This window comes from Aythya fuligula, chromosome 4, assembly GCF_009819795.1.
Source record: "Aythya fuligula isolate bAytFul2 chromosome 4, bAytFul2.pri, whole genome shotgun sequence".
NCBI classification, from domain to species: Eukaryota; Metazoa; Chordata; class Aves; order Anseriformes; family Anatidae; genus Aythya; species Aythya fuligula.
Window position 1 is genome coordinate 34,791,604 of NC_045562.1, and position 26,846 is coordinate 34,818,449.

At 46.9% G+C, this 26,846-nt stretch overlaps 2 protein-coding genes across 3 annotated transcripts; both read right to left on the reverse strand.

The window, feature by feature from the left end:
- Positions 1 to 1,560: 1,560 nt before the first annotated feature.
- Positions 1,561 to 10,574, reverse strand: REELD1 (reeler domain containing 1). The gene is made up of 7 exons (XM_032186250.1): positions 10,355 to 10,574; positions 9,012 to 9,234; positions 6,973 to 7,142; positions 6,794 to 6,859; positions 5,971 to 6,160; positions 4,248 to 4,311; positions 1,561 to 2,156 (listed from the first exon to the last, which is right to left on the reverse strand). The coding sequence occupies exons 1-7, from the start codon at positions 10,572 to 10,574 to the stop codon at positions 1,566 to 1,568; spliced, it is 1,524 nt and encodes a 507-aa protein (XP_032042141.1). The 3' UTR covers positions 1,561 to 1,565.
- Positions 10,575 to 19,384: 8,810 nt separating this feature from the next.
- Positions 19,385 to 24,210, reverse strand: LSM6 (LSM6 homolog, U6 small nuclear RNA and mRNA degradation associated). Of its 2 annotated transcripts, none has more exons than XM_032185923.1 (4): positions 24,162 to 24,210; positions 23,885 to 23,996; positions 21,198 to 21,311; positions 19,385 to 19,554 (listed from the first exon to the last, which is right to left on the reverse strand). In XM_032185923.1, the coding sequence occupies exons 2-4, from the start codon at positions 23,976 to 23,978 to the stop codon at positions 19,520 to 19,522; spliced, it is 243 nt and encodes an 80-aa protein (XP_032041814.1). In that variant the 5' UTR covers positions 23,979 to 23,996; positions 24,162 to 24,210; the 3' UTR covers positions 19,385 to 19,519. The 2 variants fall into 2 exon arrangements, with proteins under 2 accessions (XP_032041814.1, XP_032041815.1); XM_032185924.1 differs by lacking the exon at positions 24,162 to 24,210 and adding an exon at positions 24,120 to 24,157.
- Between the last annotated feature and the right edge of the window lie 2,636 nt (positions 24,211 to 26,846).

Below are 26,846 nucleotides of genomic sequence, written 5' to 3' on the forward strand. Positions count from 1 at the left end.
AGTACACTTATTTTCTTACTCATTTACTTTATTGTTACTTGACAGAAGTTTGGCCACATAGGGGCTATAAGGCTTCATGTCGCTAATCACAGTGCAGCAGTATGGTCAGAAATGAGCCCTTCCTCAAGATGGAAGTCTCTGTTAGCCAAAGATGTGCTACATTACCCCGAGGGGTCTGAACAGGAGATCATACGTTTCCACTGAAGTCAGTGGCAGTGCAAGGGAGTAACTGAGAGCAGAGCACTGACTGATTATCAAGCATGAAGATGGCCAGCTAGCTGGAGACGGCCACAGTGCCCTGCTGACAGAGTTGTCTGGTGTCCCCATCCTGGGGAAGGAAGTGAAAGCCATCAGGATCCCATCAGTATCTGCTTAGCTTGGTGGGGCGGGAGTGTTGCAGGCTGTAACATAAATCACAGCACCAAGGTTTAAGTCTGTTCTGGATTACACAGCTCAGGGGACCACCTAGCCCCTGCGCCATAGCAAAGGACACCAGAAGAGGGGATCACTGCTCTCTGAACGGCTCTTAAGTTTACATCTCAGGAGGATTATTGTCAGGATTACACTTTTTGCTCTTTTAAGGCTTCAGTAAAACAAACCTTTGCCCTTGCCTTCATCACCTTTAATTCTTGGAACCTGTCAAGGGTCTTCATGTTTTCCAAGGGCTGTTTTAGTGCCCTCCTGCAGAAAATCACACGGTCGGAGGGAAGTTTGCCAACTCGGAGAAGGATGCAGATAACTTACCATTTGCTGGAGACCTCCAAAGTGACCTGGAAAGGGTACTTTTCAGTGTGTGTTTCTGCACAGAGTGTTACTGAACTGGCTCAAAATAAAAGACAAAGTAAATGATGGCTCTCAGACTTAAACAAGCTTCTTCATCAGGTGCAAATGGATAGAAAAGGTTTTCTTCCATTTGCACCTGATAAGGCAGCATGTTTCTCCCCCAAAAGCTGGTGTCGGCTACCCTGTGTTTCCTTCCCTTAGATCAATTCAGCATCCTTTGGATCAATGTTCTCCACTAGTGAGTTATTGCTTTTTATTTTTAAATTGAAACTTTAAATCTAGTGGCAAATATTTTGTCATCTGAGACATACCAAGTGCACAGACCTAAACCTGTAAGCTTCTAAATGAGAATGGCTGTCTAAATCAGGGGTTTCTAGTTCCTAGAAAGGAGGAGAAAATATAACACTTGAAACCTTTGCTGAGATTAAACAGGAGACAACAGTACAGTGCAGAGGAAGAATTTCTATTCTTGGCTACACCCTTAAGGCAACAGGGGAAGTGTAATGGCTGCAGTGACAGTTAATGAGTAGATATACAATATTAATTGTGGTAAGTGTAACACAGAACAGTCTATCTACGTTTGTTTTCTTAGCAGGAGCTTAGATATTTTTGACTAACACCTCTGTGTGAACTGGCTGCGTCACTTCTGTTTACCTCTACGTGTGCATGTACACAAACAACACTACTGCTTCCTAGAGTCCGTGTTCTGCACACCTGGGCCATTTTCACCTCTACGGGCAGCTGGCTCACCGACGTGGCTCTGCCCTGAGTGCTGCAAACATTTAGATTATTCTCCTTTTCCCGCTGCTGGAGGGGCTGACCCAGTTGTACTCAGCCTGGACCAGCACGAAGCTGTTCTCCCGGACCTTGCGGAAATGCAGCATCTCCCCGTTCTCCCTGACGGTGACGACGTCGCTGCCTGGCTCGCTGAAGGACACCTCCGTCCGCTTGTGGCAGTACTGGGCGTAGAGGCAGCGCAAGCCAGCTGCCAGAGCCAGGCCCAGGACAGCTGTGCAGACCAGGAGGATGCCAAGCTGCGCTGCTATGAGACGGGTCCCTCTGCGAGAGCCTTCTCCCTTCCCAGGAACGGCAGATTCAGGAGCTGGTCTGGTCACCCACGGCAGCGTATTCCCACCCACCTCCTCTCTGACCTCCTCCTCCTCGCCCACGGAGCCTGCCTCCTCCAGCGGCAGTGGTGGCTTGCTTTCTGCCATCTGCCTCGAAGCCAGTGACAAATTGCTGGTAGTGTCTGCCTCGCCAAGCCAGGCTGTCATCACAGTGGCTTCACCCAGGTGATGGCCCATCTGTAGGGCAGACCACGAAGCTGTTGCCTGCAGGGAGGTTTTCAAGGTGGCCCCGTTCTCAGTGCTTGCCTTTGAAAGCAAAAACATGACAAAATATCCAATGAGGGAACAGAAAGGAGGACAATTAGATTCTCATCCACTACCAACTCCAGTGGTAGTTTCTGATTCTGATTCTGACTCTGTTTCTGATTCAAGCATCCCCTGGCCTTGGAAAAACTCTTGTTTCATCCCCTACACTACTCAGTAGTAGTGTTTAGCAAACAAGCTAGATTCAGAACTGCTCCTTCTGTATCAAATACATGTAGTCACGGGAGGTGAGGCACGGGCAGCTGATCCTGCAGGGGCAAGGTAAGCGTGTTGAATGGGCAGAGATGAAGGGCACGGGCAGAGAGGAAGGTCACTGCTTTGCATAAGTAAAGGTCTGCAGGTCCCATTGTTGATGTAGTGGTATTTTTCACGGGCATTGTTACCACAGAAAAATCACTTAATAAATTCCTGCCTTCAGTGATGCCACGGTCATGTTCAAAGGACAGATGTGATCTTCCCAGCCAAGCTTTGTGCTGGGGGTCACAGTGGGCCCACTGTAATTCAGCATTGCCCTTCTGAGATTGTGGATCAGGCCATGGAGCTGAGAGGCCTTGAGAAGGCTTGAGATGGCCCTTGGCATCAGCATTTTGGGGGCAGCCCATAAAAGCTGTGAACTCTCCCCAAGGCCTGTCCTGGTTTCTCAGTCTGCACAGCCAGTTTGAAATCTGCTGCCCTTCAGCACTGGTTAACCATGTGTTATAGTGCTCCTTGCTCCGGTGCGTTTCTAGGGGCTCTGCTTGGTGCCAGGCACCTTATTTCATCAGTCACAAAATGACAGCCACCCCATGCCAGCTCTGCAGTCCAGGCTTTGCTGCAAATATCATCCAAGACTAACTGTGAAATGATCTCGCAATTTAGGAGGCCCCCACAGAATTTTTCCGTTCCCACTGCGCACCTGAGGCCCAATCCAAAACCTGTGAAATGTGCTGGAGTCTTTTCTTTGGCTCCACTGAGATTTGGATCTGGCCCTTAGTAGCTGGCTACTCTCCAGCCTGTCCAGCCTGGCAGGCTTTTTCACACATCCATTAATTACACCGGAGAAAAATCTCACCCTCTCCCATCACTAGTGATTTCTAAAGCTTGCTGGGAAGGCCGTGTGACAGGAGCACAAAGCTGAGGTAGGAACCCTGGCAAGCTGTGAACCAATGGGGGGCGGGGGTGGCATCAGAGCATCCTTTGTGGAAGAGACAATTTCTGAAGAAAGGAAGGCGCTAGTAAAGCACAGGTAGTAAATAAAAGAATTTGAGTGGTTGAACTGCAAGCTGTAGGGTAGCTGGCTGGCAAAGTTATATCATGTGTGTATGGTTTGCGAGACCTCATAATGGAAGCTGAGGTAGGGATATAGCACAGGACTTGGGACTTTGCTGTAGGAAATGGAATTTCCTTGCATGTCCTTGCCCTGTCTCACCATTTTTCTTCTTTCTCTTTGTACTGCTTCTCTCCTTTCAGTATTTTTATTTCATTATGCTGGTCCGGTCTTACATTGCACAGTAATTTCCTGTCCATTGGTTACCATCTTCTGCCATTTCTTCACTTCTCTCCATAGCACTGCCAGATGTGTGTCTCTACTCACTTGGCTGAGGAGAATATAGGTTTGTTGTGTGCAGAGTGCTGCGGAACCACCCTCTGAAAGCACCCTCAGCTTTTACCAGAATGGATGAAATCTTTGACCTCCAGTGAATGTAACGGGCACCTCTGGAAAGGAATATCTCAGCCTTCCACTGGAATAAAATGCACATTTCCAGCCCCGTAACATCCAGCAGCCTGGAGTCGTGGTTACATATGGAAAAGTTATCTCACATTGGTTTTGCAGAAGGACTCAGAAATCCAGCCATCAGGCTCAAAACGAAACAAAAAAAAAAATAAAATAAAATAAAAAACCTTTCCAAGTTAAGGTTAACAAATAAAACTTAATAATCTCTAAGTAGTTTTAGTCACTCTGGAGTCCTATGCAGCCTGCGTGGTCCTGTGAAGGAGCAGAGAGGTTTTATCCTCATCTTCTCTTAGACCTTTCACCAGCTTCCAACAATTTCTGCCATGGTAGAAGGCATCCTCCCCATGCCCAGTGCTTACCTGCCTGTCTTCTTTACACATCAAACATGGGTACGGTCTGGTGGTGCTGGCAGTGCTTTGTGCTCTAAAGTATTGAAACAGGAAAGACACGGTTAATACCCAGTATCTCTTGCTTCAGATCACGTTAGAAGAACCCCCGGGGCCTACAGTATGCACAATTTGTAAGGAGTGCCACTTGTTGGAGCAACCTCGTGATGCACACAGCCAACACCCACCATACAGGGTCATATTTAGACCCTGTCAAAATAGAGGGTATTTTGAGCAAGTTTGCTGATGACACCAAACTTGGAGGAGTTGTGGACTCAAATGAGGGCGTAAAGGCCTTACAGAGGGATCTGGACAGGTTGGAGAGCTGGGCGATCACCAACCGCATGAAGTTCAATAAGAGCAAGTGCCGGGTCCTGCACCTGGGACGGGGAAACCCTGGCTGCACGTACAGACTGGGCGATGAGACACTGGAGAGCAGCCTAGAAGAGAGGGATCTGGGGGTCGTGGTAGACAGCAAGTTGAATATGAGCCAGCAATGTGCCCTGGCAGCCAGGAGGGCCAACCGTGTCCTGGGGTGCATCAAGCACGGCATCGCTAGTAGGTCAAGGGAGGTGATTGTCCCGCTCTACTCTGCGCTGGTGCGGCCTCACCTCGAGTACTGTGTGCAGTTCTGGGCACCACAGTATAAAAAGGACATGAAACTGTTGGAGAGTGTCCAGAGGAGGGCTACGAAGATGGTGAAAGGCCTGGAGGGGAAGACGTACGAAGAACGGCTGAGGTCACTGGGCCTGTTCAGCCTGGAGAAGAGGAGGCTGAGGGGAGACCTCATCACAGTCTACAACTTCCTCGTAAGGGGGTGTCGAGAGGCAGGAGACCTTTTCTCCATTAACACTAGTGACAGGACCCGCAGGAACGGGGTTAAGCTGAGGCAGGGGAAATTTAGGCTGGACGTCAGGAGGGGGTTCTTCACAGAGAGGGTGGTTGCACACTGGAACAGGCTCCCCAGGGAAGTGGTCACTGCACCGAGCCTGTCTGAATTTAAGAAGAGATTGGACTGTGAACTTAGGCACATGGTCTGAACTTTTGGGTAGACCTGTGCGGTGTCAAGAGTTGGACTTGATGATCCTTAAGGGTCCCTTCCAACTCAGGATATTCTATGGTTCTATGATTCTATATTTTTAATAATGTCTGATCGTTTAGTCCTAGCCTCATCATTTACTCATTTACACCCCCTGTATAAAACTTTGCATGAAAGGTCACGTGGCCCAAGCCCTTTAAGACATCTGAGTAGACACCCTCAAGGCAAAATTTCATAATTGCCTGAAATCCTTTCTTCCTTTTCCCTGCAGGTGGAGAAATAGCTCTGCTAAGTTCACCATTTCTTTGAACATTTGCACACTTTTAGAAGAATATTTCAGCAATCAATTGTGATCAATAGCTTTTATCACATTTTTCAGTCACCTGGCTAGGCAGCTCTGCCTGGCTAATCAGCAGAAGGGCTGTTCCCTGACTGCTCTGTTACCTCGCTGCTACTGCCTGGCGTGTGCCATCTCCAAAAGATTATTTTTGGAAAGCTCAGCAAGCAAACACCTTCTCACATCCCCTCCACAGCCACAGACACCTTGCTCCATGGCCCCTCATCCGCCCACAGTGAAACCAGCATTGATTTCCTTCCCCAGGACTGCTGGGGAAGCGGCTGCTCGCACTGCCTGGTTATGGGGTGTCCGTGCAGTACCTGTCAGAGGGGCTCTGGCTGGAGGTGTAGTCCTGGAAGAGGAAGCTTTGTAGGGCACTGGCCATGCCCGGCTCCTGGAAGGTGAGCGATGGCTCCAGCCCCGGGCCGCTGGAGTTGCTGCTCCCTCTGCTCCCGCTGCGTGCATCCAGCAAAGGCTGGGACTGCGTTGGCTCGGCAGCAGGCGATGTATCTGGGTGTGCACCAGAACCTGGCCCCGCTGCTGGTGTCGGGCTGAGGCCGGCAGGGCTGGCAGGAGCTGGGCTGCTGTGCTGGGGAGAGCTGGGGGCAGCAGCAGGAGAGCTGGAGCCTTGCAAGACATGGAGACAGAGCACAAAGCAGACGAGGAGCAGAAATCAACTTTCTTTGCTTTGTTTGTTTCAAATCCCACCTGGTGCTAGCATTTACTAGTAAGGATCATAGCAGTTACTTTTATTTTAAGTCTCTTAATTTAAATAGGAACCCAGATGGAGAGTAAAGCAACAAAGCCCACTGCCTAAAAGGCATTCAAGTAAAATAATTACAACTCAGTCTTGATGCCATGCCAAAAAGGCTGAGAAACACATCTCATTGTAGTATACGTAAATTCTTTGAGTATTTTACCGATCAGAGGCTGCATAAATACAAATAACTACATGCCCGAAGGGTAGTAGTCACATTTAGAGATGTTATTTAGGCAGTATTGCTAACTGCACTTGCTTGTCTTTGAGATGGGATTTTAGGCAAAGTATGTTTAGCATTTTCAGTAGCATTTTAGCTCTTAAATCATAGGAGCTGGCAGCTCTCTCTGTCTTGTTGCTACCTTTCGTGGGACCGTCTCTGTTACCTTGGATGCCGACTTGTGCCCTCACTTCAGGAACTTCTTCATGGCCATCGCTGATCTCGCTGGCAGCTAAAAAAGTTAAATGGCCCTCTGTAGCTTGTTTATCTCACTTGTCTTCAACGCTTGCAATAAATAAGCTATAAAAATACTCTGCTTGAAGCTGTCAGCAGCAAACCACGTACCTTTGCTTGCTGTGCCAGCTACACGTGGGTCAGCGCGTTCCTGCAAGGATGCAGACGTCAGGGGGCCGGCCTTCTTGGTGCCAGCAGACGTGGTGTTCAGCCCTTGTTGAGCCACGACAGCAGACTCAATCCTTGCCCAGTAAACAAAGTATGACTGGACTACAGAGATGCTGTTAAAAGATAATGAGGAAGGAATTTACTCACTCTGTCCCATTAATAAAAGATCAGAACGCTTAGCTAATCACAAGGAGTGCTTTAATCCAAAGGCAGCGCACAAATATTTTAAAGGATTAGCCCATCGCACATCTTATATTACAAATAAAAGATAGCACGTCCCAAGTGAAAGATACTGGTTGAAGGATCACTCATAATTAAGATCAGTCAAAAAATGTGTGGGAACAGAAAGGGAAGAGAAAAAAAAAAAGCCATTATATTAGCTGTGTCTGTAGGAGCACATTTGGAGAAGTTTGAATAGCTCTACATATAATCTTCCGTAGGCAGGGAAACAACAGAGGTATTTACTAATTAAAACAAGTCAGTGTAACTTGTACAAACAGCAGAATAGGTAGAGAAAGCCACAGGCGCTCTCTCTTCTCAGCCCTTCAATATTTGCGCCTGCCTCTCGCTCTGCTTTTTGTCAGGTGCCAAAGCTGCGCTTGGCCAGCCCGTAGCCAGTCGTCCCCAGAGCCTTATTCAAGCTGGATCTTTTTGGGGAATTTCAACCCAGATTGCTCAGCTGCTTCTGCAAATTAGATGAGGGGGAGGCAGCCCTGCTCCTCCTAGGCTGACTGATTCCTCTGAGAGGTTTCGAAGTGCAGCGAGGAGTTCTCTCGGATGCCGTGACACAAGTTTCGAAACACAGATTTACGGTGTGGCTGGGGTCACCCTTGTGGGATGTGCCTCTTGCTGTCTGCCTTAAATCTGCCCAAATTTTACTGATTTATAAATAATTTTGAGGGGGATCTGAGAGCAGAAGTGAGAGCAGACACAGGAGATGGGGCGAGAGCAGGGGAGGAGGTTTCTGCTGGAGACATGGCATGCGTGTGGGGGCACAGCCTGGCCTTGGTGGGGAGGGGCTGCGGGTGGTCAGCTTGGGGGGGCAACAGACAGAGGGTGCGGGGAGAATTGCAGAGGGTGGCTAGCGATAGGCACTGCTGCATTTGGGTTATTTTTAATCTGCTTTTTTTTTTTTTTCCTTCCATGTTTTTAATAGTATTTTCTGAAGCAGCGGGCAAAATGGAAATGCTGAGCAAAAATATTTTTGTTTCAATGAATTTGTGTTGAATCACGATAAGATGCTCAAGCTGTGGCACTCACCAGGAAGCTTGTGTTTCGGGGAGCAGCCAGCAAGCTGGCCCTGCAGCTTCTGAGCAATTTTGTGAAGTCAAAACGTAACAAGTTATTCCAAAATGAAAAATCACTGTTCTCCCTCTAAGACAGCCAGTTAGAAAAATTTTAACTTCATTCCAGATCAGAACCAAAATACTTGGACTTCAGTGCAGAACAGCAATGCCAAATTTTGACCCTGTTTTTTGACCCCAAGCTTTGCTCCCTAACTAATCCTTCTGGGAATAATTCTGTTTACATTTAACATTAAAAAAGCAAACATACAAACAAACAAAAAAAAAAAACATCAACACAGCAATGATATACGACATTGTCCTGTAGGCAGGGAAGTCCTATGGGCTGTGTTACTTAGAAAGGCAGACAGAGTGATCACAGTTCCCTCCTTATGCCTTAATATTCCTATTTCCTTAGTGCTTAGGCTGTCATCTCCCATGGCATTTATTCTAAGAAGATAGTGGCCATGTAAATAAAAAGCAGCACTACCCAGCAGATACAAATGGAGATTTATACACCAGCTGGGGCACTGTTGCATCACTCAATAAGTATTTAGCTATATGGGGTTCAGAAGACTTTAAACCACCATGCTGGACAAGTGCAATAGAAAAATACAGCCAAGTCTTTGAAAACTGAAAGATGAGAAAGCCTGAAACTGCGCAGACACTGGTTGTGGTTAGGAGCCAGCATGTTCTTACAAAAATTTGATGTCTCCAATGGGTTGGTCTGGTGCCTTCCATACAAAGGACAGGTTTCTCTTCAGGGACTTGTCCGAGTGGGTGACAGTATCACCATCTTCAAAACACGTCAGCAGCTTGGAACCAGGAGGAATGAAGACAAACGTGCCAGCAACTTCGTCGTTAGACACTTTGCGGGCTTGAAGCAAAAAGCCCATGAAATCCCGGCTGCTCCTCACCATCACTGCAAGACAAGACATGGGACACAACGGGAGCTGTGTTCCAGTGCTCAAATTAGTCTTTTAAAATGGAATTTCCATTGACACTGTGAAATCAAAAGAAAGCCATCAAAAAGAAACCAGCATCCTACAATATTTGTCCTTACAATCTATGTTGGATGTGCTAGCTACAGGGGGCCAGACTTTACCCTTAACTTTGCCATATGACCTTGCACGGACAATTTGCTTCAGTCTTTTTCCCCCCTGATTATAACGCTAACCATGCTGCGCTAGGCAGCGTGCAGCCATTTTTAAGGAGTGAGGTTTGGGTCTTTGTGTTTTGTGCCTGTGCAGAAGGTTGTTTGCAGCCCTCAGAGCAGTATTATTTTGGACAGGAATGAACAGGCAGGTGGCCAGGCTGCAGGACACAACCTCGCAGCTCTGTCTGCCTCCTCCTTGGGTGCAGCAGTGCTCGGGGTGGGTCACGTTGCCCAACCATCCCTGAGAGTCAAGGCAGTCCCCTTGCCCCCTTCATGGCCTGAAGAGAGCCCATCCCTTGCCGGGGATGGTTCCTCCTGTCCCCATGCAGGCATGAGAGGCAGAGAAGGTGTTTTGCCCTCTGGAGGTGCCTCTCACGTGCCTGTGTGATGGGTTCCTGTGTGGATGAAACGCAGCTGAGACGAATCCCACCCGAAGCACCTGAACCTACCAGCTCGCTCTGGCAACCACCTGGTCTGCAAAACAGTGAAAATCTGGAGCCAGGTGCCACCTGAGGAAGCTTTAGGCAAAGTGCTGCAACCAGAATCTCTCTGTAAATACATTTGGTTCCCAGTGATGAGACATCCAGCACAGCGCACCTGGAGCAGTGCCACGTGGAAGTTCTCTTCCCATCCCTCACAAAGATTAATGTCATCACTTGTGATTACTTAGCGTGTGTTTTTTAGACGCATGGAAGTTTCTTAAATAATTGCTCTTCTGAGTCAGGAGCGCAGAGCAGAAAGCACAGTACACAGGGTTTTGAGTCACAAATGGATATAATTTGAAAGTCTGTGAACTGCCACCAGCTAGAATTAATAACCACTTTATGTTTTCTGCCCATGACTGGAAAGGTCTGGCTAAGACATAAAATCAGCAGTGGTTTCTCACCTGGAACCTTGCCTCCCGGGAAGTAGAAGGACACGTTGGTGTGGATGGTAACGTAGTTGTTCCTGGGGCTGTGCAGCTGAGCTCTCAGGTGCTTGGGCATCATGTCAGCACAGGCGGAAAGACTGGCGCCGTGCGAGAAGGCGGCCGTGTAGGAAGCCAGGCAGAGGGTTGTGCACAGCCAGCCAGCAATCACCAGGTGGGCTTTCCTCCCGTCCTCCATGCCGCATCGGGGGGACAGCAGGCAGGTTCACCTCAGAGCAGGGCCCTCTGGCAGCTGCAGTCTGTACACACGTCCGTTGCCTCTGAATTAGCTGAGCAGCCGTTCCCACAGCCTTTAAATGAAGAGGAATAAATGATCTCTGCAGCATACGGAGCCTCTCTGGGGATCCACAGAATTTCACATTTTGAAGTAAATTGTTGGGGCTGGGAGGGGAGAGATCCCACCAGAGGATGCATCTCTTGTGAAGCGTCTGTGGAGCGAGTAGCTGGGAGAGATTTGCTCCAGAACTGTGGGTCACATTTAGCGGGAGGAGAAGGCTCTGTGAGGATATGCTCGGGAGTCAGCTCAGCACCGTCTACCTCTTCTGAACTCTAGAAGTTCAATATTTTGCATGCCTTGCTTTTAGTGTCACTCAGATTCGGTGGCAGGCACAGAGCATATTTCCAGATCAGACTGAGTATTTTATTCCCATTTTTCAGACTGCACTTTTGAAAGTGAAGATGAGGAGTGAGAGCACCACACTTACTGTGAGTGGTAAGGTGGCATAAAGCAGGTAGCCCTGCTTTTAATGTAGCTCTTTCTAACATCCTTTCAACACGCAGCTTTTCCTGGCTTAGATTTCACTACACTCAATCAACAAACAGATGCAAATGCATCAAAAGGAATCAGAGACTGAGGAGGTCCAGCCTGCACCTCCATTTACATCACTTCTGAAACTCACCAGCTGACTCTAAAAAAACATCACATGAAACAGCTTGTGCCCCGCCTGGAGCTGGGCGCAGATGGATGCAGTTTAACCTACGGCCGAGCATCATCACGTTCCCATCAGATATGTTCCAGAAGATATTCTGGGATTCACGGGAGCCGTTGCCAAACACCCCAGCCCCTGTGCTAGAGGCAGGATGCTGTTGTGCTCTTATAGCAAACCTTCCCCTCCAGATACATGTAAATCTCCCTTGCTGGGTGAGATTTCTCTCAGCAGCTCATGCAAGTACCTCTGAGCAGCAGCTCTGCTCCTCGGGAGGTTCCCAGGCTGCGTTTTCCCCCTTCCCATCTCACCCCCATTGCTTCCTGCACCCTTCACCACACGCTCGCAGGCAGCGGGGACGTCACCTCCAGGGCCCTGGCCACCTGGTTTGGGGTCTGGGTTTGGGTGCAGGTCCAGACCCACGCCGTCTCCGCGCACTTACCTCAGGACACACGCACCTCCCCGCTCGCTGCCGCCGCGTCCCTCAGGCTGCCGGCGACGCATCCCGTCAGGGAAGTTCTTCGCCTTCTCCTCTAATGGGGAGTGCAGCAGCTGTTACTGCTGACACCCGCTGCTTATGGGAACGCGCCGGCAGTGCCCAAATCCAGCCTTAATCACATTAGTTTTCCCCTTCGTATCCCATTCCCACCCCCCCCCCTTTTTAAAAAAAAATAAAAATCTCCAAGCTTCTGCAGCGAAAACAAAGGCAAATAGCAGGGGGGCAGGGGGGCAGCAGCAAGCCATGGGGTGTGCGTGGGACACCCTGGGAGCCCTCTGGGTGGGGCAGGGTGCCAGCTCCTCCAAGTACGCTCCCCTCGTCCTCAGGTCCCTGGTGAGACCAGGGATTACCCTGCTCAAGCCAAAAAGCTTGAAAGTGGGTTTTGTTGTGGCTGTGCTGTGCGCAGATTTGCATAAACAGCCTGTCTGCGTGCCAGTACGAAATCGACACGGCCATAAAAGCATCGCTGTTGCCTGTCGTCACCCTGCCTGTGATCGGCTTTGCTGTACTTCAGGAGGCGGCACGGTGGGTGACAGCAAAGTGGCTTTGGCCGTACCAGTGTCCCCTCATTGCCTTGACCTGGTCCTTGGTCACCCCTGGGCCCTGCCTGAGCTGTGCCAGCGCCCAGCCATGGTGCTGGTCCTGGCCCTTCACTTCCCAGCTCAATTTTGGGTCGTTCCTGGTCTCTTCTGGCTGCTGTGGTGGCCTGGACTCGTGGCCACCATCACCAGGCTGGTGCAGCTGCTGCTGGAGCCCCCTGACAGTTCTGGCAGCCCTGTTTGGAAATCTCAATCCCAATCCTCGTCGCCCCAGAGCCCCCATTAGAAGGGGCTGAGCATAGTGCCATAGCATTGCGGCCTCAGGCAGACAGGGATGAAGGCACCGACCACCTCAGCGGCCCTCTTCAGGAGGCAGCATCAGGTGCCCGCCATGCCACAGGGCTGGGGCCTGGCCTTGTGGCAGGGCAACGCACACGGCTGTAGCGCTTACTGACGGAGGGGTGATGGAAGAGGGTTTGGTACCTGCAGTCCTCCTCCACTGACAAATGTGTTCTTGCAGGTGCTTCAGCCACGGCGGACACCACGACAGCCTGCCCTGCTGAGTGGAGGTGGTGGATACGTGCCTTAGCGTGAAGCTGCTGTACGGTGCTGGGGAGACATGACCACTGAGAGCCCAGCTTTCATCTGCTTGACTGGTTTGAAAGTGCAGAACTGGTGGTACTGGCCTCTCATCTGAGATCTGTACGTGAAAAAGGCTTTATAGCCACTGAATTTCAGGATATAATGTAAGGCTTATAGTTTCCCTTCTTTTTGTCAGTGAAAGCAGAAAGTCTTAGCTGTAGTAGTTGCGGGGAGGGATAGTTTGTTTTATTGCTTCTATTTCTGTTTGCAATTGCCCATACTTTATATATTTAAAAAAAAAATATGTGCATTTAAGTAATGCTATGTTAGTGCCTAATCCTTTCTTGAAACAAGGCAGGCTCTTCTGGCTATTCCTTACTAACTTACTCCCAAGTTAAACAATCCCTTTCTTGTAATTCCAGTGTAATAAGGAAGCAGCTCCAGACCTCTGCCCATGTGTAGGGAAAACAACTGAATCCACCAAACACCACCGCTGCAGGTAAGTGTGTCACCGAGTCACCGTGTGGAGTTACAGCACCACACGGCCTTCTGCAGCTGCTGTTTGCCTCGAGCACACATTTTCATTGTACCATCTCCAGTGAGCTCCAGGCCTCAAGAGGCTTTCAGCAGCACAGGGAGTGTGCAGATCCTGAAGCAAGTGGCACCGAGGGTTCATTGTAGCTCTGTGCAAAGGTATGGGGGAAAGCAGCAGAGCTTCAAACTGATGAGACCAGCACCAACCCAGCTGCACCAGCACAGGATGTAACACAGCACGGAGCTGTCCCTGCACACTTTGGAGCTGGGGCTGGGCTGCACGCAGTGTGTTGTGTATAGGTACACCCGCTCTGCTCAGCGCCAGGTCAGAGAGATCTGCACAGCCTGGGCACAGCTGTAAGTGCTGGGCTGGTTTGAAATACAGCCTGGCGCAGAGTTCAGCCCTGCTGTCTGCTCTCGAGCAGAGAACTCAGTGGCTTCAAAGCCGCAGTCAAACCAGACGTCACCACCACCTCCTGATAGAGATGGAAAAATCCCGTCACAGTCATTACCATGACATGAGCACCTACCAGCAGCCCCCAGCTGCAGGCTCTAATGCCAAGTGACAGGCATATGTTTCCTTAAGAAATATAGTCCTCCCCGTAGCCTTTGGTTGCATCACCCAACAGGACAGCATTGCCTCAGCCTTTTCTGGCCAGAGCTGTGACCTACTGGAGTCATTTTTGCTCAGCCAGGCTCTGTATGTCCTTCTTGTGATGGGGCCCAGACTCAGACTAGGAAAGATCATGTGGCACTGCTGTCACTAGCAAGAGTTTTGGCTTTTTCCTGTCATAAATTTCTTTCTTAGTAGGAAGCTGGCACAGAGAAGGGATGTGAGACAACTTACATCCTCTTCATTGATTTCTCAGCAACATTTGTGTTACAGATTCTTAGAAGAGAAAAATACTCAGTTGAGGCTTCAAAATAGAGTTAGGGAAAATTGTACGTGCTCCATAATAGCTTGATAATTAAAATAGTCTGTAGACCGTGTAATTTGAAATTTCAGCAACGTAGTGCACAGAAAGATTGTAAACCCAGCAACAGTCCAGGCTCTTTGATGCAGAAACATTCTCCTTCTTGCAGGTTGCTTGTACACCTCCACAGCAGCAGAGTGCAACAGCGACAGCAGGCATGGAGCAGCGGATGTGGAGAAGTACCACGAAGGTCACTCTGTAATGCGGGCATGGACGCAAGCAACCCTGAGCTGACACTGGAGCAAGCTGGTTGCTTCATTAACAGGTTGAGAAATGCTCTGATACTGCAAGATAATCAGGGTTATAACAAGTTTTAGCAGTCCTTCCCACTCAGCCAGCAGCCACTTCAGTCCTCTGAACGGTTTTGGGAGATTAGAGAAGTAGGAGCAGATTGATCAATTAGCGAGACAGAAGGTGGCAACAGCTAGTTGAGTTGGGCTCACAAGGAACTGATCACTAAACCCACAAAGCTGCAAGTACTGTCTTATTTAAGTACTTCGTGTCATCTTTAAACTGGGAGCAGTGGCCAACATTTAAATGCGGAAGGAGGTTGGTAAAAATTGTGAGAAGTCCCACAAGGAGAATGAAGAATAATGCCTGCAAACTGCCATCTCAGGGTTGACCCGTGCATGTCTGTGGCTCTGTGTTTGGGGAGATCAGGGAAAGCAGGATGCTTCTCTATGTCTAGTTAGGAGGAAGGTCAGAAGTGCCAGCGGGGCCTCCTGCTTCTATTCCATCGGCTGGTTTTGCTATTCCTCTGTCAGACTCTCTGGTTCGGCAGTGCATTCAAATGTTACCGGTGGGAATGAACTCACACACACACACACATGCAAAATACATTGTGGCCTCCTGAGCCTCATTCTCTTACAAATTCTGCTTAACCACCCCCTGCCACTTTATTTTATTTGGTAACTGCTGGAGCCTGCGTGGGGGTGCGGGTGGGGATTAGCGGGGAGGGATGGTGCAGGGCTCTTGCTGGATTTCAGTAAGAGAGGCCTGGCAACAAAGAGCTTACTAAGAAAACTGCTTTAGTAAGGCAGAACAGGAGGAATACAGATAGTGAGTAAACTGCACGTCCCTTCAGGTGCTGGGCACCCCACATTCAGGTAGCATCAGACAGCCTGGATGGATTTTTTTTCCCATGTCGTGCTGTGCAGAGCAGATCTGACCCTGTCTGAGGAGAGACGCTCTCCCTTTCGGCCATTTGAACTGTTATGTGATTTCCTGTGAAAACAACTCTCTTCTTGAAGGCTGTTCTCATGAGAACGCCTGGCTGCCCTGCTCGATAAGGGCAAGGCCAGGCAGGTGGCACAGGCAGGGGGAGCTGCCCGCGGGCTCCTGTTGTGCTGCTTGGCGCTGGCGATCCCACAGCCAGGAGGCTTGCTACGCCTGCTCAGGGTAACCTGACTGCAGCACTGGCCCCTGCGTGCGAAGCAGCCTCATGGGCAGGATCAGCACCGGCCAGGGAAAGCTCGTGCCCGTGCGTTTTCTCTGGCACAGGAACCTCAGACATTAAACCACTGGCTCTGCAGTTTGTTTGCTTTCAAAAATGACAATGAGCTGGGGCCGGCCACAGGCATGGGTTGGCATATTAAAGCTCAGGCATCCCTCTGGTTCCATCAGTCAAATGCTCTAAGGCGTCACTTCACAAACACTTCCACACATTCTTTTGGCTACCGTGAACAATGCGGCCAAAACCTGCAGCGCTGTGGCGTAACCCGTTTTGGAGCCGGGCATGAACCTCAGGGCTTCATGGACAAGTGGTGCCCAAAAGCATTCTGGGCGGCTGTTTTGTCCCCATAATGTTGTGAGAAAGCTGTGCAGAGCTCACAGCAATACCATTCGGAGCGCTTTTACATTACATTTCCTTTCAGCAAGGAGCCAGGTGGCGATCGGAAAAGTGAGTGGTCAGCAGCGCGTGCACCTTTAAAGCAAACCTCTCCCAGCTCCCCCTGCTCCCTGCAGAGAGGGCACTGCAGGGCACTGGGGCCCTAGTGGGAACTGCACCTCGCACCTTGGCCTGCTCCTTGCTGCTGGTAAGTACCCAGCTCCTTCTCCAGGCATGCTTCCTCTTGCTGCCTTGCTGCTCCTGAGCAGGGTTTTGTTGAAGGTGCTGTGGTGTAGTTGGGCTTTTCCACTTGGTTTCATGATTGGTTCTGCAGTTACTGCTCTTCCCAGGGTCTGCCTGAGAGCATGGGAGGGGGCGGGGCTGGGGAAGCGCTTGGGTGGCCTTGGTTTCATGAAGTGATCCAGTGTGAAGTTACTAAGGTAGGGAAACACAGCTCTGTCCTTTGAAACTCAATTAATTTGTTGGTTAGTTCTTGATTATTTGATTTTGGAGGCATTCTTTTAAGTGAAGTGACTGCTGTTATGGCTAAGCACGTGTAAGTCGCTCCAGGTTAAGTTTGACACCTAGCTGCTAGGGAAAGAGCTTCAGGACATAGTAAGTTAGGTAAAATGAAGGATGTAAGTGTTACTGCCTGATCCTGTCTGCAGGAAGATACGCTTCTAGTTGTAAGAGTATGCAAAATGCATCGTGTTGTTGGTGGATCTTCTCCCAGTGGAGTAAGGATCGTATAAACGTGGCTGAGTGATTTCTAAGCACCAAGAGTTTGTGAAATGCATCATTCTACGGCGTTTATATACATGTATCATGAGAAAGCTTGCCTTAAATTTTGGATAGCATTCCATGTGCTACTCTGAGAGCTGACTGCCCAGCGTCTGATTTACTTGTAGCTGGTATGTTGTCACATACAACACTATAAGTCAAAACAAAATCTAAAAGATAGGCAAAATAAAGAGAAGTAAGATAAAAGCACGATGAACGTTGTATCCAGCTCAAAACAAACATTGGAACGAATAATTGAAGTAAGGCTTAAATGTTCGCTTGATTCAACATAGGGGCTGAAGCTTGAATTAAGAGGAAAACCTTGAAAAATGTACATGAAGGTCAGTGATTGTGGGAATTAAACATTTAATTATTTTTAAACTTGAATGTGGATTGCAACAGCTCTTTTTTAACACAAATTTTATCAATCTCATGTAGCAAGTTGTGACTTCATTATCTAAACCACATTAAAATCTCAGTATTTAAACAGTATTTTCCAAAGTTGGAGTTTAATTTGTGATTAGACCATGCACTGCCTTTTGAAGTAGCCAATCACAATTTAAACTTGTTCTGTAATCAGCCATTTAGGAACAGAACTGCAGTGATCAAGTTAGAGGTGCAAGCACTTGAGAATAATGTAAAGTCTATACAACATGTGTTGCTACAGCTGGGTAGGTAGAGCAGGTAAAAAAAAAAAAAGTCTCAGGGACTGAAAGAGCACAGTAACCTGCCAGCTGTATAAAAATAACAAAACAAATGAGCAACTGCGTGCTCCACTTGGAGCACATCTTCTTCTTTTTTAGAAGTCACTTACAGAAGAGCACGTTGGTGATTTGTACTCACATCCTGGACCATTTTCAAGCCCTTGTCAAAGAAAGATAAATTATTGAAGCATTTTATAAAGTAGCGTCTCTGTGTGTTCTGTAGTGGCTTCTGAAGTCTTTAATGTAGAAAGGTTAACTATTAATTGCAAAATAATTTGGAATTATTCCCTGACTTTTTTAGAAAAGCAACCTACATTTTCTGCCTTGGATAATTGAAATGTTACTCGCATTAGAGCTACTGGTACTTGAAAAGAATGGGGCAATGTTACACTAACACAATTGTCTTGTGTTAGTCCATCCACAGCTAGAAGTATTTTCTTATTCTTGGAGACACTGTAAGCTACTCAAAGAATAAAGGAGGGCTTCAGAAAACTCATTTAAAAAAAAAAAAAAAAAGGCTAAATAACCTCACCATGAGGCACAGTACCCTAAATTATAACCTTGTCCTGAGGAACAAGAAAGTGTTTTTGAAAAATTTGGATGTTAAGTGCAGTAATGCTCAGACTAAGAAACACCTGAACCTTCATATTTATTTCTTGTCTGACTGCAAGTAAAAGGAGAAGAGAGGTTTTATAAATCGATGCAAGTATCCATCTAAAACTGAGCTGGATTTACTTGCTTGTCTTTGATTAACTGGGAGGGTTGCTGCAGAATGTAAACAAACCAGTTCCGACTTCATTGCCTGCACAGATATTTCTCTTTCTCTTATGCATACCCCATGCTATGAGCTCAATGTATTTTTTTCACATTTCTGGCTAGCACATAAAGAAAACAATGTATGGATGGTGCTAAGTTGTGAGGAAAAAGAGCAAGCTATCTGAACAGGATACGCGTGATATGATAGCAAAAGCTTTTAGATTTCTTGTCTGTTTTGAGGAATAGCTTTAAATAATAGCTTAAAATGCTTTTTATTGAAGAAGTCCTTTGTGTTTGGAAAGAGATGCAAAACCAAAACAAAGGTTACTGCAGTCGGGGAGGGAGGGAAGTACGGAGTGGGAGGTGAAGTGGCTGCTAGCTGTGCTGGGTTACCAGCTGAGAGCTTTTCACTGGTGACTGACTTCCACAGCGGGTGCAGTGCTCCCCCTTAGGGTTTTTCTTCCATTTGACTCAATTCTTTCCCCACCCCTAATTGTTCAACTGTCACTGTTGCATCCCTTGATTCCAATCCACAATTCAAGATGTTTTGGGTAATTTAACAGTCAGCAGCTGAACTTTTTACCCAGTGACTCTTGCTACAGTTTGGCATTTAAAGCTGAATCTTTTCCAAAAAAGACAGGTCGCTGTCACCTGATTCTTTTTCCTTCCCAACATCAGTTAAATGATCATTTTGCCATGGCTGCATGGCTGTGATTCTACGCCTGCTTACCTCCAATCAGTATTTCTGTGACTGCTAGTGTAACCAAATGAGCTGTTGCTTTGAATTAGTCTTGTGGTACTGTTACATGCTTCATTTTTACTTATTTCTGTATTGTGGAACAAAGCAGTATTTTGAAACAAAAACATTGAGGAAGCTTAGATTCATTTACATTTATTTAAAAAAAAATATTTAAACACTTGTGAGTTATTAACTGCAAATCAAATACTTCTCATCCCTTTGGAAAGGTTCACAAGTACAAATTAGCCTCCTTCTGGCATCTTCACATCCTTCTCTTCTGTGTGCTTATGTACAATACTGTGAAAACGAGAAAATGGCACACATAAGAGGGCTCCAGTAAATGCCGTGCAGAAGACTGTTTATTTAAAACATCTTAGTTCCATGGCTTGTAAACTAAGTGTAATGAATCCCCTTCAGCATGAACGAAGTCTGAAACATTCAAGTTTCAAGAAATGTTATTAAATTTATACATTATGTACTAACTTGGCTCAGTATTATATCCAGAACCAAACCATACACTCCAGCAGATGAGAATAAACCCAGCTACCCTGCAGCATTACTGAGGAGAGCATGATAAAATCTTTACGCAGCAGAATTAAGGGTGTTAGACACGAGTGTTACGGTCTTTCAACAAGAGCCGAAATCCCAGGCACTTCTGGCAAAGCTAATTACCCATGCGACAGCAGGCATCTCTCGCCTACTTGGCTGGTGACACCAGAACACCGTCTGACGCAATGTTTCCCAGGCACTTCTTAGGAATGTTTCTTACCTGAGAGTGGGACTATGCAAACTGTATTTTGAATGTCCACAACATGAAATTGTATCGTGCTCCTAAACCTGGGATATCTTAAGCTCTCTGCCCAGCCTGTACTTCATTTTCCTCCCTCTTATCCAATTGTTACTAACTTCTATTATAAATTCTTATTTCCATAATTGATTGTCCAGCTGCAGTGCCACAGTACTTCCTATCATAATAAGCTAAATTCCTTGCAAAAAAAGCACTTGGCCTTGCTCAAGGATTGTTTCTCCTCCCAAAACAGAACAGAATCTTTCACGCTGGTGCCACAGTCTCCTTGACTATTTATGTAATGCGAGATTCAGTTCTTGTTTCTTTCTATTCCCCTTCCTGGCTTGTGCTTTCTTTTCTAGTAACTTAGGCAAACGCTGCTTAACTTACCTTTTCTACAAGTCGTCTCTTCACATCTGGCTTTTGAACCTTTTCTGTTTTTAGATATTCTTCTCCCTGGCATGTCCTGCTGCTACAGCCTAACTGTCTGATACCACAGCATCATTCCAGGAGCCTGGGATACCATCAGCCCATGATTAGAAGCAAGTTTCTTGCAGGGGGAAGGATGCTAACTGTCCTTGCAGCACACTAAAATTCATGTACTGCACTGGGACAGTTCAAGGTTCAATAGTGAAGGGCAAGTGATTTTTCTTGACTGATCACAGAACCTCTACTATAAAAATAGCCTGCAGTACTAATGAACACCACTCATCCAGGTGTGTTCAGGCTGGGGCATTCACACCTCAGGGACACAGAGCTCTCTGTGTCTCCATGTACCCATGTGCTGTCCGTATCATCCATGTGTCCGGCAGTTTACCTAGCAAAACACTGAACTTCCTGTGGAGAGGTCACCTTGGCAGGCAGCGGGTGCAAAAGTAATTCTGTCAAGTGACAGGAACTTGAGGTCTGTGAATGAATAGAAAAGAGCACGCTTCTCCTAAAGAACTCTGAGTTCAGAGGCAAAAAGGGCCATGGGAATGAGGAAAAGCACAGACCCTGAAAAAGTGCCCTATAAAAAGTAAACATTAAGTTTTCCAAGGAAGTATGAAAGGAACATTCTTAAAGGGAACCTACTAACACCTCAGTCACATCTCAGATGCAGAAGTAGAATACCATTATTTTACTGAGCAATAACACAGGGAGGAGGAGTTACCATTATTTCCTCGGATAAAGGCGTCCCCATACTTGTTCTTTAATTGTCCATTTACGTATTCTTCTGTCTGTTCCAGAGCTATGTTCATATACCCATCCAGGCAAGCCAGGACACCTGAAGGTAGTGACAGTTTAACAGTGAATCAGCTTAAACTTACTTTTAAAGAAATAAAAATGCATTGCATTCGAACAGTACAGGGAAGAAAACAAAACTCTTTACAACAAACTAAAAGCCCAAGCTTGCAGGTGAGTCAGTGGATCAGAGTATTCTTAAAAGAATGAAGCTGTGAGTAAGGAACCCCAGGTCCTCTAGCAGCAACTTTATCAGTTGATATAAGGATGGGGGGCAGGAGTCACTGAGGCACAACTTCCAGAAGACCAACAACCTCCACTTGAAAGTTCAGTTGTCCCTTCTTGCTTGTTTTATGCCCAAGAAGAACTTGTGACATTAGGTGTAACGGGGTAGCCTAAGAACAAGACTATTAAGTTCAGTTTAATTAAAGCTTGTCAAGGATGTATCTGATAAATAACCCTTTTAATACAGGACACCGTATACATTTTTCAGATTGATTTTTATGCTTACAGACCCAGAATAACATGGGCTGCCAGTCTGTTTTTGTGTGAGCAAAGTTCTAAATCACTTTCAACAGGCAAGGAGTTTCCAAATGACACTGATATCTTCCCACAAAAATGAAATTACACTGCTTAATTAATGCACAGCTTAAAAAAAATACCTGTTATACTAGATGGTCTCTTGATCAGGAAAATATGCATTTGCAAAATATGCATAACATGCACTGCCTTTAGAAGTTTTTGGTATTCTGACTTCTCATAGCCCCTGTTCAGGCTGCACCTTGTTGACACAGTACTTGCACTGTGCTGGCAGTACGATGGCATTTTTATTCATAAGCACTCCTCGGGATCTGCACTCACCACTACAGCCAGAGCTAAATTAAACTTAGCTAATGAACAGACCATTTCTGTAACAAACTGAACGTGGGGATTAACAGAAGAATTGCTCAGAAAATGTACTCTGATTTTGTGTGTACATGAAACAACTTCTAACAAGCTGTTCTAACCTCAGTCTTGCCTGTGCATTTTTCCAACTTCATTGCAGCACAGACCCTACCACTAAAACTACTGCCACTACTAAAATTGAGAAGAACCTCATTTATTTACCTAGTATTAAAACTCAGGAATTACGGTACATTGCTGTATTGAGGAGAGAAAGAAAACTCCAGACTGAGAATCTTCCTCTGGGGCATGTTTTCATTTTCCAGAAGTGTTACTGTAATATATTCCATTAAATAATTAGGAATTTAGGTTTTTCTGCCAACTTGTAATGGTTTGAGGATTGTTATTTTCCTGTATGTGTTTTTCTTCTCTGTTTCCACACAAAGGGGAAAACCTGACTGCTGAGTGTTTTTTAGCTCCTTGTAGGCCTGACTGTAGGCACATTAAACTAGCAGAGTTCCAGGCCTAGCTAAGGGGGCAGGTTACAAATGTATCTTAATGAGTAAAAGGTACCAATGTTCTTATGGAACATAGGAAGTGTATCAAAAAACACCTTGCACGTACTCTTAGGCAAGTGATGACTTGCTTTAATTAACTTGAATGAGCTGCCACTACATAATCCTGCAAGAATGAATTTACAGAAATGACAGATTGCAAATTTCATCAGCTGAGAGACACTGAAGAGGAACAGGAAGGGATAATAAGGCACTGCTTGCCCTGTCAGTGAGCAAGAATTTGAAGCTGTCAGAATGCAAAGGCTCCTGTCACAGGACAAACCAGTCTTGTCTCAGAAGCACTAAGCTTTGCCCACTGAATTGAACCTACCGGTAACAGGTATCTCTGGCACAACGGTAACGTTTAATTCATTCTAGAATAAAGTGCCTAGCTTCTGTTCGATAGGAGATCGTGATAGTTTTAGTTACGTTTGGATGCTATTGGGGGAAAAAAAATTGGCAGGCTGATAGTCTTAGCCTAAGGGGAGTATGAACTTAACATACTCCCCTTATATAATCCCAGGATTATAGGGTGTTTTTAAGCAGTAAATTAAACTTAACAGAAGTTTAATTTACTGCTTAAAAAACACCCTATAATCCTACATAGAGTGCATGAAGGTCTGCAGATAAGCCAAGGAGTTCTGGAATAAAACTGCTGGACTGCGTTTAAAAAACACTGGGCACAGAGGTGCAAAAAACACACTGAGCTTTCTTCTGTATCCCTGTGTGTCTTGATCCAACAGGAGTTTAGGAGCTGTTTAACCAAGCACACAACTCGTCCTATTTCATCCCCATGTAGTTGCTGATAGCACAGGTTGCTGTTTGAAGCTTTTCTGGACCAAGGTCTGTGCCAGGAGTTGGGGAACATGAAGGCACAGGAAAGGGGTGGCTTCCAAAAGGCGTGCTGTCAGCGCAATGAGGGCCTGACCATTTCAGGAGCTGTGATTCAAGCCCACCTCTAAAAAACTTGATTTAGAAACTCAGGCTCGTCTTGAGACTGCAGTCAACCGCTGCGGCTAGGGGTTGTAATGACTTAGATGGGTATTTCTGATCAGTAAACCCGCCGTTACCCTCCTCCCTCCCTCCCCTTGCTGTCCCCGCCCTGCGGCCGGGTCTCGCCGTGCATCTCTCCGAGCAGCGCTGTCCGGGGCTTGCTGCGGGGCGGGGGCCGCGCGCTCACCTCGGTAATCCACGCCGGAGTTCAGCTTCACCACCACGGGCCGGCCGATGATCTGCTTCAGGAAGTCGCTGGGGGTTTGCTTCCGCAGGCTCATCCTGGGCTCCGAGCGTGGCTGCGGGGAGAGGCGCGGGCAGCGGCTGAGCCCCTGTGGGGGCGGCCCGGCACCCCCCCCGCGGAGCCTCCCTCCCTACCGCCCGGCCGCCCTCCCGCCCGGCCCTGTCACGGCGGCCGTTACCCCGCGGCCGTTAGCCCGGGACCGTTGGGCGCCGCTGCTCACCCGCCGCCGCCTCCTGCGCGCGCCCCGGCCCGCTCGCGGCCAATGCGGGCGGCCCCGCTACGGCGCGCCGGTAGGGACAAAGCGCAGCGCGCGCGCAGCGCCGCCCGGGCAACGGCGGCAGCCGGCCCGCCCTGACAGGAACCCGCGGGGGCTGGTCCCCACGGCTAGGAACTGTGCCAAGTTCTGTTCTTCAACAAGATTACAAATAATAATACTTGTTAATGATAAAATAATAATAATAATAATAAATTAAAAACAAAACAAAACAAAACAAAAAAAAAAAAAAAACAAAAAAAAAAAAAACAAGCAAACAAAACGCCTTGTTTTTTAGGAGTTTGGTAGCGTGACCCAAACTCCTGGTGGAGTTGACCCTCTGTGAAAGCATCTGGACTGACTTTTTTTTCTTTATTCTTCCAGTATTGATTAAAAAACTTTTTAATTCTTGTAATAGAGGGAAAACTTGCTCCAGAAAACGTGCTCTTCAGAACAGGGAAAAATTTTTTCTTCAGAGCACGGCCAAGCGTTCGCCCTTCCTGAGTTGCCTTCTCTTTTTAAACACAATTTCAGCCATGTCTCCCCCAAACACAGCCCAAAATAAAAGAAAAACAGCCCAAAACTCCAAACCTCGGGCCAGGAGGCCTTCATCCTGGGGCTGCAGACCAGCCACGGTCAGGCAGCCAGGCCCACCATGGCCGTGCTGGCGGGCGCCCCTCAGCACCAGGCCCGTCGCGGCCTCACGCACGGGCACCTCGGGGAGCAGGCGGCACCGTGTCAGGTGGGTGCCAGGTTTGTTTTTGGGGTGTTTGATGCCACCCAAATCCTCCTAATTCCCTTCTTAATACCATTACTGCGTTTACAGATGTGTCTATTCTGAGACACCCGAATCGAAATGGCCAACGGTTTCATATCCTCCCCGCTCCCATGCTTTGAGGCCAAGTCATGAGTCCAAATCTCTGTTAATGTTTCCAGCATTGCCATAGGTCTCTAAACAATCTCACATGCTGTTCTTAGGGGTAAATTAACCTTCATGCAATAAGACATACATTAACGAGCACTTTGGTGTGGTGGGATTTGACCTGGAAAGAAAATTCCTATCTTGTGATTACATAATCTTCCTGAATCTACATCTGTTAATGCACAACCTAAAGAATGCTTTATTTCCTGAGTGATGAAGACCACCTTCCTGAGGTCATTTGGATTTCAAAGGTTTTAAGTAATCCACATCCAGCAGATTGCTTACAGAATTCAAAGCTTCAGGAATGAAAATAAAATTCAGACCTCATTGTTTAATGATTCTCTTTTTTTGTTGTTGTTTCGGTCATCTAGATGAAAAAGGATTTAAATGCAAAACTTTGTGTGCGTTGCTATGAGTAGATTCTTCTAAATACTGTGTTGCTTTATCCTTTCGTAGTGCACTGAGAGAGTTTTTCCAGCTGTGCAACTCATTGAAGTCAGCGAGATGCTGCCCTTGTGTTTTAATCAAGATGAACTTGAAAGGTGAACATTGTAAGTGGTAGAAATTATTTATAATTTGGTAATAAAAGTTTATGTCTAACACTTCCAAATTTCATACATCTGCTATGTGCTGGCCTTGAGATATAGAACAGTTGTGATTGCCTTTACATTTGGCCTTAGATGAAAGGTCATAAATTACAATGATAGTTCGTACTCATTCCCAGCTCGCAAAATTTCCATATTAACATCTTCACCTCAAACATAAATGGTTACAAAGTTACAAAGAAAAAGTTGCATTGGCCTTTGTCAACTGAACTTAATGATGGAAGTCGGCAGCTCGTATACTATCGCTAACTCTTAAACATGAAGCATCTCGGAATCTTTGTTCAGAGGACCTAATTAAAACTTTACAGTTAGCTTTAAAAAATGAAATGGGATTTGACAGTCTCTCGTTCTCTCTTTTCAATGCAATAAAAAACACTTCAAAGTTAGGGAGATTTTTCTTTCCAGCCAGTTGAAATAAAAGCATTTCCGTAGAGCGAGATGGCCGTGTAACACAGAACGTGTTAAAAAGGGTCATCCAATTCTTCTAGCTCTTCTGAAAGGAACACCATTTACATAAGTTAAATGCAGGAGAACAACAATCCAGATGACAAAAGAATATCTGTGGGAAGGCTTTGAATTCAGCCTAAATAATCCCTGGCTACAATCAGTGGATGAAAAAAGATGTATGAAACAATCCTCACCTGACAGTTCTGTCACAGAGGACAAACCTATTCGGGCCAAAGTCATGGCATACCGCAAGACTTTAAGAATCAACTTTGGAACCTACTTAGATAAAAAAGAAAAATATGCAAGGAAATATGGGGCTGAGAACCAAATCCAGGGAAACTTCTTTTTCCAGGCCCACTGGCCTGATCCAACAGTCTTGAGGGGGCTCAGGTTCAGATCCGTGCCACGCTGTTTGCATCAAGGAATCGCCGCAGGTGTTTTCTCCGAAGCAATCCCAGAGGATCCCTGAGGAAGAACTGAGCACATTGGTGCCTCGTGCTGCTCAGTGTCACGGCAAAAAGGCTTTTTCAATCCAAGTGGCAGGTCTTCAGGGAGCCGAGGATAACAACGTGAGAATCCAGCCCAAGGCTTTCTCTCTTCCTCCAGGACTTTCAGGTCTGTAGAAAAGAAAGGGAAGGTCTCTAGAAGCTTTCAGAGTTCATGTAACTCCCTCAGAGT